The sequence below is a fragment of the Ictalurus punctatus genome, chromosome 22, assembly GCF_001660625.3.
Source record: "Ictalurus punctatus breed USDA103 chromosome 22, Coco_2.0, whole genome shotgun sequence".
Taxonomy (NCBI): Eukaryota; Metazoa; Chordata; class Actinopteri; order Siluriformes; family Ictaluridae; genus Ictalurus; species Ictalurus punctatus.
This window is the reverse complement of record NC_030437.2, coordinates 5,696,230-5,713,195: the sequence shown is the minus strand read 5'-3', so window position 1 is coordinate 5,713,195 and position 16,966 is coordinate 5,696,230. Positions and strand designations below refer to the sequence as shown.

The window sequence follows — 16,966 nt, the reverse complement described above, 5'->3', positions numbered from 1 at the left end:
GCGAACGTAACGTAAACTTGTGGAGCGTAAAAGAAAACTTTGAAAGTGTGAACGAAACTCTGGCAGTGCGTCCATAAACCATGATTAGTGAATTACAAAACTGTTAACAAAGAACGCTGTTTATTTGAAGACCACAGCACATTTTTACCACCGTTAGTTCACTGTTTTTCTTCTTTCTTACTGTATATTTATTGTAAATGGTCTGCATTTATATAGAGCTTTTATCCAAAGTGCTTGACAATGGTTCTCATTCAACCATTCACACACACACACACACACCAACGGTAGCAGAGCTGCCATGCAAGGTGATAGCTTACCATTGGGAGCAACTGGGGGTTCAGTGAATTGCCCAAGGTCACTTCGGCATGTGGAGTCACGTGGGCCAGGAATCGAACCGCCAATCCTACGATTAGTGGACAACCCGCTCTACCACCTGAGCCACAGCCAGCAATACTATTATTATTATTATTATTATTATTATTATTACTACTACTACTACTACTACTACTACTACTACTACTACTACTACTACTACTACTACTACTATATTATTGTAGTTTCTTGAAAATTTTCATTCAGTTAACAGTATGCAGTAAAAACAGTAACAGGACTTTGTTTATTTGATATGTTAGCCATTTAGCACAGTCAATGTTACACAGAGATATACTGTATATATATATATATATATATATATATATATATATATATATATATATATATATATATATATATATATATATATATATATATATATATATAACGCTTTAGCTTGTCTGCTATGCGTTTAGCACGGTAGCATATGATTAATTATTACTAAACTGTGTACACAGTGTAAATTTGCAGTCCTAAATGTGTGTTAAAAGTGTTGTTTTTATAGCGCCACAAGATGGCGGATCTCCCTGAGCCGATGAGGCGTTAAACAGGGAATGGAACGCGGTACAGTATCTGGACGTTACACGCTACACAGGATTATTATTATTATTCTTTTGACCACTAGGGGCCACTAATGAGCAACCTGGAAACACGAAACACGTGGAAGGAATATGGACGGCATGACGTCAGGAGAGAACGGGGCAGAAGCTTTGTGGTGTGAGCACGCGGGGCTGCACGAGGCGGTGATCATCTGAAAGCACGAGCCGTTCGCACAGCAGAAATTCTGAAGCCCAGACATGAACGGAGAAATGAACGGTTTCCACAACGGCTTCATTGATGAAGACTGCTTTTTATTCACCTCCGAGTCGGTGGGAGAGGGACATCCGGGTAATCTCCTGATCACACCACAGAGCTGAGCTGAACCACGCTGCTTCATTGTCCAGCCGGCGCGTGAGAGCTGGAAAGCTAGCATGCAGCTGTGCTGCTCCTTTTCCGGGTTTAGCTTTAATCACAGAGGTCATAAAGGCGATGTGTAGGGGTTTTCACACTTATGCATGTCTTGATACTGTAAGTGCATGTTTATGTGTTGAGGTCAAACTCGAGGAAATCACTATCATCAAGTCGTATTTGCACTCTATCTATCTGTATGTGTGTATAACAGCTGTGTGGACGCTTCAGATGCTCTTAACATTCATTAGTCACTGTTGGGCCCCTGAGCAAGGCCCTTAACCCTCTCTGCTCCAGGGGTTCTGTATCATTGCTGACCCTGCACTCTGACCCCAGATTCTCACATGCTGGGGTATCCACAGAAAAGAATTTCACTGTGTATATGTATATGTGATTAATAAAGACTCCGTTATCATTACTCAACATTGATTTGGAAACAGTCACAGAAAAGTGCCAATGTTAGGACTGATTGAACATATAGTTTCTTTCTATATGGTGTATAATGAGCACTAGGTGTGAAAACACTTCCAACTAGATGATGGCCAGGTTTAAATAACTATTAACTCTTAATAACAACTCATCCTTGGACTTGTTTGCACTATCGTGTTATTTTATGTTTTGTTCAATTGTATGTTTTAACAGACAAGATCTGTGACCAGATTAGTGACGCTGTTCTTGATGCCCATCTTAAGCAAGACCCATGTGCCAAAGTGGCTTGTGGTAAATAAATGATTTGACACTCTTGATACACGTTTCTTAAACGTCTACGTGCACCCTTTTTAATTTATTATATATATATATATATATATATATATATATATATATATATATATATATATATATATATATATAAAATTATAATTTATATATATATAAAATTATAATTTATATATATATAAAATTATAATTTATATATATGTATATATAAAATTATAATTTATATATATGTATATATATATATATATATATATATATATATATATATATATATAATTTTTTTTTTCCTCTTTCAGAAACGGTAGCCAAGACTGGAATGGTCCTGCTGGCTGGAGAGGTGACGTCTCGTGCCACCGTGGACTACCAGAAGATTGTCCGCGACACTATCAAACACATCGGCTATGACGACTCCTCAAAAGGTTCGTGTGTATCAGCACTGGGAATGGACCGGTATGGAAAAAAAAAAATCGGCATGTAGTGCTATTCAGTTAATACCTGTATCCTCTTTACACTTAGGCTTTGATTATAAGACCTGCAACGTGTTAGTGGCTTTGGAGCAGCAGTCTCCGGACATTGCCCAGGGAGTTCACTTGGACCGTAACGAGGAGGACGTTGGCGCAGGGGATCAGGTCAGTTATTGAATATGGGCGGATCCCAAGCACTACATCATTTTCAGAAGACACGTGACGCTCTCTTATATTTTCATGAGTTCAGCATGGTAGAAGATCCTGTAAGTTAAACATTCAAGGGCTTAAATGGTGAGACATGTCTCGCTTTATTATTACAGATTTGCGCGTATTTGTAAGTTTAAAGGTTTCCGTGCTTGTGTGAGAGCTTAAGATAAGTTTTTATATCTTGATGGGGACAAAACGTGCGTTCGTGTGTGTGTGTAGACGTGCATTGTGATCTTTCATGCGCTCGTGTACTGTGCTGTTTTTCAGGGTCTGATGTTTGGCTATGCCACGGATGAAACGGAAGAGTGCATGCCCCTCACCATCATCCTGGCCCATAAGCTCAACGCCAAAATGGCTGAACTGCGTCGCAGCGGAGTCCTGCCCTGGCTTCGACCGGACTCCAAGACCCAGGTGAGCTCAGCTCGAACCTTTGGTGCCACACATCTTATCGTTTATTTGCTGCTGCTGAACTGGCGGCCTTAGTAGCTGTGATTTCTATCATTTAGTAACACTCCTAGCATTTAATTATCATTAATTATTCTTTACAATCTTTACAAAAACTAGAAAGCGTGTTAGTAATGTGTTGGGCCATGATGAGCTGCCAGAACAGCTTCAGTGTAAAACCGGATCAGATCGTAAACGTCACCGGAACCGTACTGGAGCGATGAACACTGTTCTTCCAAAAGATTTCCCCTCAGCTGATGTTTTTATGGTTTCACACGTCACTCCAAAATCTCCCCTTAGGTGTTCAGTTGGAGTTGAGACCTGGTGAGTGTGAAGAACATAGCATAGGATTTACCTCATCATCATAGATGATCCTCGTCAAACTATACAATGAGGCGTCGTGACCTGTGCATGGGGGTGGGGTCATCCTGGAAGAGACCACGCCCATCAGGATATGATAGTGTAAGGGTGATCAATCCGAACTTTATATTGATTTGCGGTGATGCTTCCATCTAATGGGACAAGTGGAGTCGAACCCTGTCAGGTAAATGCCTCAGCATAACGGATCCACCATATTTACTCTTTAATTGGTAAAATTCTTTTTTTTAATTGTTTTTGAGCATCACCGACCGCCATCAGTCAAAAAAAAAAAATGTTCAAGCACTTGCAAAATCAACCACACGGCCACAGCAGCATCCGCAGACACTACGTTTCGCTGAGGATGTTGTGCTAGAGGAAGAAGAGCGTCAAGATCTCAAGCTAGAAGAAAACTGGATGCGACTTAACATCAGAAAGACCAACTATATGAATGTGGACCGCAGGAGGACAGAGCAATCCGAGTTGACCTCTAGGACCAGAACAAGGTCACTCAGTTCATGAATCTGGGCTCGCTCGTCTTCTCCGATGGTGACCTGCTTCCAAACACCCAGGCAGGAGTCACCGGTACGTGGCTAAAATGGCACCAAGTTACGTTAGTGCTTTGTGATCGCACGATGCCCATCTATCTCGAGGCGAACGTGTACAAGACCAGAGCAGAGTGCTGGCCAGCCACCATGAAGCACGAACAAACGCTCCATGCCATGGAAATGCGCCCGGTCTCGAACGCGTCAGCAACGGAGATGTCCGCAGTCAAAGGTCACGCATTATGAACGATGTCTGAAATGGTCACATTGGGTTCTTGTTCTCAGGTGACTGTGCAGTATAGGCAGGACCACGGGGCCATGCTGCCAGTGCGTGTGCACACGATCGTCATCTCTGTGCAGCACGACGATGACATCTGCCTGGACGAAATGCGTGACGCCCTGAAGGAGAAGGTGGTGAAAGCGGTAGTGCCATGCAGTTACCTGGACGACGACACCATTTACCACCTGCAGCCGAGCGGACGCTTCGTCATCGGGGGACCTCAGGTGATGTTTGCGTACCGTTTTTAAGCCTTTACATTTCGGTCAGGACTTTACCGTATCGCGTTCTACTATTACTAGCTTTCTTTATAGCTGGTATACAGTGAGGGGAAAAAAGTATTTGATCCCCTGCTGATTTTGTACGTTTGCCCACTGACAAAGAAATGATCAGTCTATAATTTTAATGGTAGATTTATTTGAACAGTGAGAGACAGAATAACAACAAAAAAATCCAGAAAAACACATGTCAAAAATGTTATAAATTGATTTGCATTTTAATGAGCGAAATAAGTATTTGACCCCTCTGCAAAACATGACTTAGTACTTGGTGGCAAAACCCTTGTTGGCAATCACAGAGGTCAGACGTTTCTTGTAGGCCACCAGGTTTGCACACATCTCAGGAGGGATTTTGTCCCACTCCTCTTTGCAGATCTTCTCCAAGTCATTAAGGTTTCGAGGCTGACGTTTGGCAACTCGAACCTTCAGGTCCCTCCACAGATTTTCTATGGGATTTAGGTCTGGAGACTGGCTAGGCCACTCCAGGACCTTAATGTGCTTCTTCTCGAGCCACTCCTTTGTTGCCTTGGCCGTGTGTTTTGGGTCATTGTCATGCTGGAATACCCATCCACGACCCATTTTCAATGCCCTGTCTGAGGGAAGAAGGTTTTCACCCAAGATTTGACGGTACATGGCCCCGTCCATCGTCCCTTTGATGCGGTGAAGTTGTCCTGTCCCCTTAGCAGAAAAACACCCCCAGAGCATAATGTTTCCACCTCCATGTTTGACGGTGGGGATGGTGTTCTTGGGGTCATAGGCAGCATTCCTCCTCCTCCAAACACGGCGAGTTGAGTTGATGGCAAAGAGCTCCATTTTGGCCTCATCTGACCTCAACACTTTCACCCAGTTGTCCTCTGAATCATTCAGATGTTCATTGGCAAACTTCAGATGGGCATGTATATGTGCTTTCTTGAGCAGGGGGGCCTTGTGCGCGCTGCAGGATTTCAGTCCTTCACGGCGTAGTGTGTTACCAATTGTTTTCTTGGTGACTATGGTCCCAGCTGCCTTGAGATCATTGACAAGATCCTCCCGTGTAGTTCTGGGCTGATTCCTCACTGTTCTCATGATCAATGCAACTCCACGAGGTGAGATCTTGCATGGAGCCCCAGGCCGAGGGAGATTGACAGTTCTTTTGTGTTTCTTCCATTTGCGAATAATCGCACCAACTGTTGTCCCCTTCTCACCAAGCTGCTTGGCAATGGTCTTGTAGCCCATTCCAGACTTGTGTAGGTCTACAGTCTTGTCCCTGACATCCTTGGAGAGCTCTTTGGTCTTGGCCATGGTGGAGAGTTTGGAATCTGATTGATTGATTGCTTCTGTGGACAGGTGTCTTTTATACAGGTAACAAGCTGAGATTAGGAGCACTCCCTTTAAGAGTGTGCTCCTAATCTCAGCTCGTTACCTGTATAAAAGACACCTGGGAGCCAGAAATCTTTCTGATTGAGAGGGGGTCAAATACTTATTTCCCTCATTAAAATGCAAATTAATTTATAACATTTTTGACATGCGTTTTTCTGGATTTTCTTGTTGTTATTCTGTCTCTCACTGTTCAAATACAACTACCATTAAAATTATAGACTGATCATTTCTTTGTCAGTGGGCAAACGTACAAAATCAGCAGGGGATCAAATACTTCTTTCCCTCACTGTATATGCTCACCCTTCATGTCCGGTCTGACTGTGTTGACAGGGCGATGCTGGATTAACCGGTCGTAAGATTATTGTAGACACGTACGGAGGTTGGGGTGCCCACGGTGGCGGTGCTTTCTCTGGGAAAGATTACACTAAAGTCGACCGCTCCGCTGCCTACGCGGCCCGCTGGGTGGCCAAGTCTCTGGTCAAAGCTGAACTCTGCAGACGTGTACTTGTACAGGTGAGGAAAATCATCCGTGCTTACGTAGACAGCGACAAGCAAGAGGATACAGTGTGGGACGTACTCAGAACCCAGTAGTTTCATGTGCAACACATGATGTAAACGCAAGACGAATGCGATAAGCAGGAATGTCAGTCGAATGACTGTTTCAGCACAATGCAAAAATACGTGTGACGATATTCATAATAAATGAGCGCTACGGATTGATTCAGTGTTTTATCATTATTTTATTTGATCGTGATTTTAAAAAGCCTGCACTACATTTCAGTGTTTGTTGTAAACGTTGCTGGCGATGTCTTCCAGGTTTCCTATGCAATCGGAGTGGCTCATCCTCTGTCCATCTCTATTTTCCACTATGGCACGTCGAAGAAGAGCGAGCGGGAACTGCTAGAGATTGTCAAGAAGAACTTTGACCTTCGTCCAGGGGTCATTGTGAGGTAAAAAAAAACAACAAACAAAAACAAAAAAACACCCCACTGTGCATTGCATTGCAGTCCGTTCTCCGCTCACTCGGAAGGTAGAGCAGTGGTTTAATGGCTTTCACTTCCCGTCTACTATATATTTATTTACAAACTATGTTTCCATCCACGTATTTTCATACCATTTTTTGAATGTCGCATGTAAAATAAATAAATAAATAAACCAAAAAGAAATGGGTTTTCCAAAATGCGCATCTAATAAACATGTGCTCTCAATTGAGGCGGATCATTTTTTACATTTGATAACAAGACTCGCGTGTAAAACTTTCCACCATCGTCGTGATTGTTGTCATGAGTGCCATCTAAACGTTGAAAACTCGAACCTTTTATATAAAAAATACATTTAAAAAAACAAACAAGTAATCTAAAAGGCCGGTGTGCACAACAGGCCGTTCGGTAGGTTTAAAGGTGTGTAACAGGTTAGTATTAGTGCCCGAGAATGGTTTAGAACAGCACTCGAGTATGCAATTTGAGACACGGGGTTAGTTTGTATAGAGGACGTAGGTGGACGGGGAAAATTGTCCGTTTTTACTGCTGAGCTACGCCAGTGCTGCGTGTCAGGATCGTGATGAATATTAAATGAACGTGCGCCTTGTTCAGTTCAATTCAGTTTATAATGAACTCCTGATTTTTCACACATCACGCAAAATCCATCTTCGATATTTACTGGGTTCTTCTGCTGTGAGTTCTGCATCACGATTGGTTATGAATGACTGAAGTAACACGAACTAGTGCTAGTTAGTAGTAGTAATATTTCCTCTGCTCTGTAGCTGAAGCGAATGACTTGTGCGGGAAATCTGCTTCTTAGCTGGCCGTGAGCCTGTAATACTTCAGGTTTAGTCTGTCATGCGTGTTGATCTGGTCTCTGACGGCTGCTAAACCCGCAGGTGTCTGTGTTCCAGGGAACTGCAGCTCAAGAGGCCCATTTATCAGAAGACGGCTGCGTACGGCCACTTCGGCCGCGACTCGTTCCCGTGGGAGATTCCTAAAAAGCTGCAGTACTAATCTGCTATCAAACTCGCCTCCCTCCTCAAGGTCTGCTGACGTAAGCTACAGAGAAGTCTGCATGGCCATAAAGGAGGAGGTGGGGAGGGGGGGGGGGCATGCTCCATACTACAGATTTTATTCACACATCCATTTAGATTGTATTTAATAACCAATGAAGAGTTCAACGGTTTCAACTACGTGCAAAGCAACAGAAACGATAAAGAGTTCTCTTTATAAACATAACGTTTGTTTTGAGTCATGAACTATTCAAGATCATATATTTGATCAGATTGTGCTCTGATTTTATGCATTATTTGGTTACTCCTCTCCATTACATGCAAGCTATTTCTGGTTGTTTAAACGTGTACTACACAAAAAACAACACTACAAACCATGGTGCTATAAGATGTAAGATAAAAACTCCAGTACCAGCTTTTTTTTTAAAGGCCTTTTCTCGATCGTGTTTACCGTCACCTTACTTCGCCTGGTTGAGATTAGTGTTTTTAAATGGCGCTAGTGTTTTACAGAGAAACTAGCTTTGCTTACATGCAGTCTCTCTCAATCTCTCCTGTCCCCGAGACTTTTTACTCCATACTGTTATTTTAACATTTCCGTTTATTTATAGCAATTAACAATAAAATATTTTGCATCCTCCCAGGTGTTGTAATATGATTAACAACATCGTTGCTATGGCTGTGTGAATTAGCTGTGGTTTAGTAGTAATAAACCAGGTTCAACTAAAACAGTAAGTTTATCTGGTGTGCAAGTCTAAGAAGAAAAAAAGTGACCTTTTAGAAAAAGTGCAGTTGCTGTGGACGATCTCATTTGGATACCCTACAGGTTTGCACTTTTGATCACAACCGTTTATGCCCAAATCATCCCTTGCTTCAGTGGATGTATATACTTTTAGATTTGTAACCTGTAAGAACCGCTGCTGTGATCATAAAGACGGTAATGTGCTCACGCCAGGACGTGTATGCACAATCTTACTCATCCTGAACATCCTTTCTACTGGGTACTGGGGTTAGTTTACAATATACAGGTGTAGAAGAGTAATGATTTAAATTCCCACGGTCAGGTGTCACCCAGGAGAGGACTGGTCCCAGTTTATGTTTTCTGGAAACCTGAACTGAAGTAACTGATGTATGCAGAGAGCAGAATTGAGACGCAAGGTGAAATCTAAAATAATTTTATACAAGACTATCGGTGTCTTTTACATTCATTCAAATTGGTATAAAAAGGTTAGAATCAGTGGGGTGTGTGTGTGTGTGTGTGTGTGTGTGTGTGTGTACAGTAGGTACCTTTCAAAGAGCCATCAAGAGCTATTTCTGGTTTCTTGTGACTTTTCCTTCAAGCCTTACAGTTCAAATTTCTGGCTTGGACATATAACCACCAGTGTTTCGTACATCCTTTTAAACCAGTCTGTTAATCATGATAATGGTGCTCTGTTCATAATTCTGTACAGTGCTTCTTGGTTAGGATCAGAGTGTGTGCTGTGATTAATTGCAGACCGGATGGTAGGCAACATGCATGAAATAAGAGGGAGTCATACTGAGACGCTGTCCAAACCTGTTGCTGTATATCTTCCGAGGGCTCAAGTAACTCTGAGAATAGCGTCATGGCTATCAGTCTCTGAACTGAAAACTGACCCTCTGCATGGCCATCAGCTGGTTATACAGCGCCCTCCACTAATATCGGCACCCTCGGTAAATATGAGCAAAGAAGGCTGTGAAAAATTGTTTATTGTTTGATCTTTTGTTCAAAAAATTCACAAACATACTCTGCTCTCATGGATATCGAACAATTGCAAACACAACGCAGGCTTATCAAAAAATATCTTTGTTAAAATATAGGTGTGCAACAATTATTTGCACCCCTATGAATTCATATGAGAAAAATATATATGATGTATATTCCCATTAATATTTGGCATTTATTTAGCACACCTGGGTGACTAGGAACACGAAATTGTTCAACCATGACTTCCTGTTTCACAGGGGTATAAATATGAGGTAACACATAGGCCAAACTTGCTTAGTCATTCATAACAATGGGTAAGACCAAGGAATATAGCTGTGATGTGCAGCAAAAGGTTGTTGAGCTTCACAAAATGGGGCGTCTATATGAAAATAGCACAAGCATTGAAAATGCCCATTTCCACCATCAGGGCAATAATTAAGAAGTTCCAGTCAACTGGAAATGTTATGAATCGACCTGGAATTGGACGTGTGTCTATATCGTCTCAACACACTGTGAAGAGGACAGTTCGAGAGGCCGAAAAATCTCCAAGGATCACAGCTGGAGAACTGTAGAAGTTAGTTGTGTCTTGGGGTCAGAAAGTCTCTAAAACTACAATCTGAAGTCACCGACATCACCACAAGCTGTTTGAAAGGGTTTCAAGAAAAAAGCCTCTACTCTCATCCAGAAACAAACTCGAGCGTCTTCAGTGTGCCGACACTACTGGAACTTCAAATGGGATCGGGTTCTATGGTCAGATGAAACCAAAACTTTTTGGTAATAAACACAGAGGTGGTTCTGGAGCACACAGAGAGGTAGCCGTATGGAAAAGTACCTCATGCCCACGGTTAAATATGGAGGAGGCTCTTTAATATTTTGAGGCTGTTTTTCTGCCAGAGGACCTGGACATTGTGTTAAGATACATGGCATCATGGACTCGGATCAAATATCAACAGATATTAAATGAAACCTGACTGCCTCTGCCAGAAAGATTCAAATGGGCCGTGGTTGGATCTTCCAGCAGGACAATGATGCAAAACATCAAAATCAACACAAAAATGGTTTACTGACCACAAAATCAAGGTCCTGCCATGACCATCCCAGTCCCCTGACCTGAACCCCATAGAAAACCTGTGGGGTGAGATCCCTTGCCATGTATTCTCCAACCTCATCAGGCATTCTAGAAGAAGAATCAGAACTGTTATCTTCAAATCAAAGGGAGGTAGTACAAAGTATTGCCTAAAAGGGTGCCAATAATTGTTGCACACCTATATTAAACAAATTGTTTTTATTATAAACCTGTGTTTTGTTTGCAACTGTTTGATATCCACGAGAGCAGGGTATTTTTTGTGAATTTTTTGAAGAAAAGATTAAACAATAAAGACCATTTTTCACAGCCTTCTTTGCTCATCTTTACCAAGGGTGCCAATATTAATGGATAGCAGTGTATTTTAATCTATTTCTTTATTATTAGTTTTAGATTACATGGAGTTAGCACGTTCACCTCACTCCTCCAGGGTCGGGGGTTCGATTCCCACCGTGGCCCTGTGTGTGTGGAGTTTGCATGTTCTCCCCGTGCTGCGGGGGTTTCCTCCGGGTACTCCGGTTTCCTCCCTCAGTCCAAACACATGCATGGTAGGCTGATTGGCATGTCTAAAGTGTCCGCAGTGTATGAATGGGTGTGTGAGTGTGTATGTGATTGTGCCCTGTGATGGACTGGCACCCTGTCCAGGGTGTACCCCGCCCTGTGCCCGATGCTTCCTGGGATAGTCTCCAGGTTCCCCGTGACCCTGAAGGAAGGATAAGCGGTGTAGAAGATGGATGGATAACATGGAGCAACAGCACTATAATTTGATAACACCAAATGCTGTGTGACATCAGATAATGTGATAAGATTAGGGTTTTTTTTTTTATATATATAAAAATGTAATAATTACCCCCAAAACCTAAGGTCATAGCATTTGTTGATTGCAACAGAAGGACAGTGATAATATTTTAAAAGGTCCAGGATATTGCGTGTGATGAATATCCGCACTTGCGTAATACAGAGTGGGAATCTCTCGTCTGGCCCTGACACCACTACCATCATCATCATCACCCTACAACCTGGATTACACAGTATATTTAATAGGTACAGGCCCTTTTTTCCTGTTAATACAGAGTGATTTGCAAATCCAGCTCACTGCATGACGTTGCAGGCTGATTTCATGGCTTCTTACCATACTTTAAACTCAAGTGAGTAGAGGAACCACTGGGAGGGAAAAATCTTCAGCTTCATCCTACACACAGGATCAAAACCACAACTTGATTCTTCAGCATGCTTTAATATATATATATTTTTTTAGCACAGAGAACACAGTTACAAAAATAAAAATCTCTCCCTACAACCAAAAGAAGTCAATGTCATTAAAAAAAAGTCGTACAGTTCATGAATCGCTTCTGGTAAAAAAGAAATCAATAAGAGAGAAGCTCTCCTCGACCCCAACGTGACCATTATAAATAAACATTAATAAGATGTCTATGTGTGAAATGTGCGGGGAACGACCTCGAACGTCTCGCGTTCGGGTGCCGGAACCGTCATGTGATTTCTCTGATGATGTGTGTGGGTTTTTTTTTAAAATGTCAAAAAAAGAGTCAGGGTCACGTGGCTGGTTTGTGTTGTTTTCTCCGCATCACTACGTACAGTTGGAAAAACTATTACCGTTTGGTTTCAGAAATCTTTTGCGTCTGATCCCGAGCTGAACATTACAACACTGCGCACTACTCTATACAATAAATCCTCAAACAGCGCGGAAAGATGCGCGGTTAGCACGCAAATGGAGGAGCGTCAAAGGTGAGCGTTAAAGATGTCCTTCTCGATTTTGAGTTGCGCTTACATCCATCTCCCGCACCGTCCTAACGACAGGATATAAATATCACCACGTGTGACGCGAGATTATTTCCACGTTGTAGAAACGTCCCCGTTTTTCTTCCTGTCTGTGTACAGAGACGAAGAACATCTGCGTGAACATCTGTACTGTTGCGTTCCCGGTGCTCCTGTAAGTTCCTATCAGTTTACGTCAGACTCAGGGGTCGGTGTGTGTGTGTGTGTGTGTGTGTGTGTGTGTGGGTCTCACACATTACAACAGTCTGTATTGTTGTAGAAAGCCATCCATCGTTGCTTTCCTTTCGAACCTCAGCGTTTGTCTCGCCGCTTATCCATTTCTCTGCAGATTCGTCCCAACAGCGCCGCCCTCATCGCCGTGTCCAGAGTGTTCTTCTGCTCCACCCGTTCTACGACACGTTCTGGCTCGTCCTCCTGTAAAAAAAATAAGCAAACAAAACCAAAAACAAACGTGAAATTATTACATGGAAAACGATTTCCCTTCACTGGAACTAAGCGGCCTAAAGCTGCTCCAGCATGACGACGGCCCTGTGCACAAAGCCAGCTCCGTGAAGACACGGTTCGACAAGGTTGGAGTGGAAGAACTAGCGGGTCCTGCACAAAACCGCGACCCCGCTGCACTCCTTTGGGATGAACTGGAACGCCGACCGCACCTCACTAGCGCTCTTGCGCCTGAACGAACGCAAAGTCTTCTCAGAAGCGTGGAGGGTTACACAGGTTAACGCAGCAAATCTCTCATCGTGCACTCTACAGGACTACGAGTACCTGCCTTATAGACGAGGAAGGACGTTACGTGTCCGCTGTCAGCCTGGTAGTCGAGCCAGAAGAGTTCAGTGCCTGTGTTCTCCTGCTCTGTGCTCGAGCCGCCGCTCTCGTTCCACTCCTCCACCTCGCCGCCAGCGCCGGCCTCTGAGCCGCCTGCAGTCCAGGGTTCACACAGACAGCCATGAAAATATAGCAGTGATAAATCTCCCTACAACACCTTTATATTAATAAATGTAAGGTTTATCATACGGTTCTTGTGTTACTGTTGGAGCAGGACGCTGGGGCTGGACGTGAAGCAGTTAATACACAAATCTGCCACAGTAACAGTGTCTTAATGTCATAGATACAGATAACGTGGTACTAAATTACAATTACCCTGGACTTAATACTTGAACACAGTCCAAACCAACCACTAATTATGTATATATACAGTTGTGCCCAAAAGTTTGCATACCCCTTGCAGAATCTGCTAAATCTTAATACTGTTAACAAAATAAGACGGATCATACAAATCCCATGTTGTTGTTGATTTAGTTCTGTCCTGAATAAACTATTTCACATAGCAGATGTTTACATATAGTCCACAAGATAATAACTGAATTTATAAAAATGTCCCCGTTCAAAAAAGTTTACACACGCTTGATTATAAATCCTGCGTGTCGTTAAATGGATGATCCACGTCTGCGTTTATGTTTTGTGAGAGTTGCTCATGAGTCCCTTGTTTGTCCTGAGCATTTAAACTACCCACTGTTCTTCAGAAAAATCCTCCAGGTCCTGCACATTCTTTGCTTTTCCAGCATATTTGACCCCTTTCCAACAATGACTACATGATGTTGAGATCCATCTATTCACACTGAGGACGACCGAGGGACTCGTACACGACTATTACAAAAGGTGTAAACATTCACTGATGCCCAAGAAGGCAACACGATACATTAAGAGCCAGGGGGGTGTAAACTTTTGAACACGATGACCGGGGTAAATTGTTAGTAGTTTGTCTTCTGGGAGACGTAAATATCTTATTTAGCATCTGAAGGGCGGTACTAAATAAAAAAAAAAATCTTTAAACAAAATAACTGTGTATACACACACACACACACACATACATATATATATACATATATATATATATACATATATATATACATATATACATATATATATATATATATATATATATATATATATATATATATATATATATATATATATATATATATATATATATATATACACACACACACATATACATATATACACACACATATACATATATATATATATATATAAAGAGATGAGATTTCTTTTATCCAGTTTGTTTGCACTGGTCAACTGTTCCATCTTGATTGTGTTTAGATGATCTAGATGGACTTTTGTAGGTGGATCATTCTCAGCACAGCAGCGACAGCGAGTCTATTAAGCACCAGCACGACGGGGATTTCTCAAAACTATTCACCGACCCAAAATCTCCAGCCCGTAGCGACGCAGCAGTCAGACACTGACGCCGCTGAAGGTCTACAGCAGGGTCGTGACGGCCAGCTGAGATAAAACGCCTCGCTGAATTCCGCCGGAAAGGTGGCATCGGTTACCTTTCAGTGCTTAACTATAAATTGCGATCAGATGAGAGAAAGGAAAGTGCTTCGGCGGGTGTGGTACGAATAGTAAGTCAAGTGTCTCGCTGCGATAGCTACGCAGATTGAAAGGTAATCACAGGTTGAAAGTGTGCGGGGGAAAAAACAACAACCTACAAGTCGAACAGTGTAATGCAGTGTATTTCATTTCGTCTAGGCTTGTGTTTGTTGGACCGCTTAGTGTCCTTAGAACTGTCCTCACGTCAATCGGACCAGACCGAGTAAACGAAGCCTACGGACGTCCGTAAAAACCCTTTTCGACGAGCCGCCTTCAGCTAAAACTGCTCGCGCTGTGTGTGATCAACAAGAAAGCTGTGAAGGTTAACGTTCGGAAAAACTGAAGTCGCTTAAGTACTCAGTTTTGAACAGTCCGGCCAAAAGTTTGTGGACACCGGACCATCACACCAATAGGTGGCCCTTCTTCAAGCTGTGGCCACAAACAATCGTGTATGCTTTACATTTATTCATTTAATGATAATTAAATTATCCCGTGATATATCACGCAAAGAACAATACAAGTAGTGCTACCATACAAGATCTATTAACTGAGTTCTAGAAGAAGAAAAGTGCGCAGAGTAGAGGTGTAAGAGCCAGAGTAAAGTGTTTTTTTATTATTATTATTTTTTTAGGGGTTAGTTACATGTTCACGGAAGAGGTGGGTCTTTAGCCATTTTTTGAAGATAATGACAGATTCGCGGTCCAGATTGAGGTTGGAAGTTCATTCCACCACTGAGGGACAGATAATGTGAAGGTTTTGGAAAGGGAATGCTTATGCTGTTGCTTTAAGATGTATCCTTAAACCTGTAATAATCGGGTAATAAAGTGACAGCACTGCTGTGCCTGATGGATGTGTACGGGATACACGTACAGATGTCTCTCTCTGTCTCTCTCACTCACTCACTCACTCTCACACACACACACACACGCACACGCGCACACACACACACACAGTATCAGTGCTGAGGCCCACAGATCATCACACATATAAAAGCAGGTCAGTGGTTACACACTGGTCCAGTTCCCCTGATGGATGGGGTAAGGGAGTGCTGCACATACACACTGTAACTGGACATCTACAAAGTGACCAACATTTCAGTGTGGTCTAATAACGTGGCAGCTGAATGTGTGTTTAAAATTATGGACTGGAAGTAAGTGAGGATGTTACTGCGATGGCGGGGATGATAAACCTCCCGGTCTGGTCTGCGGGGTCGCCGCGGGGCCGCCGTGTGTCTGCGCTTCTGCTGCTCTTTGGCCTGTTTAACCTCCCGGTCATAATCATCCCTTCAAAACAACACACTGATTAGAGGCTGGTGAAAAACAACAACCCCAACACTTCTCATTAAAGTCATTAATGATGAATTAGAATGAATGACTTGTGTCCACACTTATTAATAATAATAATAATAATAATAATAATAATAAACCCACACACTGCAGTAAGAAGGTTCTAGATCAGAGAGAAGGACTGATGATGAACGAGGCGATTAAGCAGGCTAATGTAACCCGGCTAGCTAACTAACTACATTTGTTTACGTTACTAGCTCCGAAGTTACCTGGCAATCTGATTTCTTCGAATGTGGTGCAGGAAACCGTGGCTCATATCCAGTCGCCCCCCCGGCTTATATTTATTTGTTTCTCCCTCGGCATTTTGCAAAACTTCCATATCCCAGAGCGTAAAACGAACAGAAACTAACTGGCTTAAACACTCCGGTGCATCTTCAGTGACTGGGGCTAATGTGTTGGCCAGGAAAAACATACTCGGAGTTTTAGAAAGAAATAATAATAACAATTACAATAACAACAACAACAAAGCAAAATAATATATATCCCACTATTTAAAGATGAAATTTCCCCCCTCACTATATCTATCTGAAGTGATTCGGAAGTTTAAGCAAGAATATAGAAGCCTAACCGTCAAATAAACAAAGTCATATATTAGTAAATAGATTAACATCCCGGGTAGGTGAACTATCGTCCATCTTCTTCTTCGTCTAACTGG

The 16,966-nt window shown here is 42.4% G+C and overlaps 2 protein-coding genes across 2 annotated transcripts; one reads left to right on the top strand and one right to left on the bottom strand.

The window, feature by feature from the left end:
* The first annotated feature begins 1,045 nt into the window (after window positions 1–1,045).
* mat2ab (methionine adenosyltransferase II, alpha b) lies at window positions 1,046–8,607 on the top strand. The gene is made up of 9 exons (XM_017451202.3): window positions 1,046–1,260; window positions 1,963–2,040; window positions 2,334–2,456; window positions 2,554–2,666; window positions 2,979–3,122; window positions 4,343–4,561; window positions 6,302–6,484; window positions 6,788–6,921; window positions 7,866–8,607. Exons 1-9 carry the CDS (start codon window positions 1,170–1,172, stop codon window positions 7,966–7,968), a joined length of 1,188 nt encoding a protein of 395 aa, XP_017306691.1. The 5' UTR covers window positions 1,046–1,169; the 3' UTR covers window positions 7,969–8,607.
* Window positions 8,608–11,991: 3,384 nt separating this feature from the next.
* Window positions 11,992–16,958, bottom strand: c22h2orf68 (chromosome 22 C2orf68 homolog). The gene is made up of 4 exons (XM_017451531.3): window positions 16,521–16,958; window positions 16,133–16,248; window positions 13,341–13,489; window positions 11,992–12,985 (listed from the first exon to the last, which is right to left on the bottom strand). Exons 1-4 carry the CDS (start codon window positions 16,721–16,723, stop codon window positions 12,863–12,865), a joined length of 591 nt encoding a protein of 196 aa, XP_017307020.1. The 5' UTR covers window positions 16,724–16,958; the 3' UTR covers window positions 11,992–12,862.
* Between the last annotated feature and the right edge of the window lie 8 nt (window positions 16,959–16,966).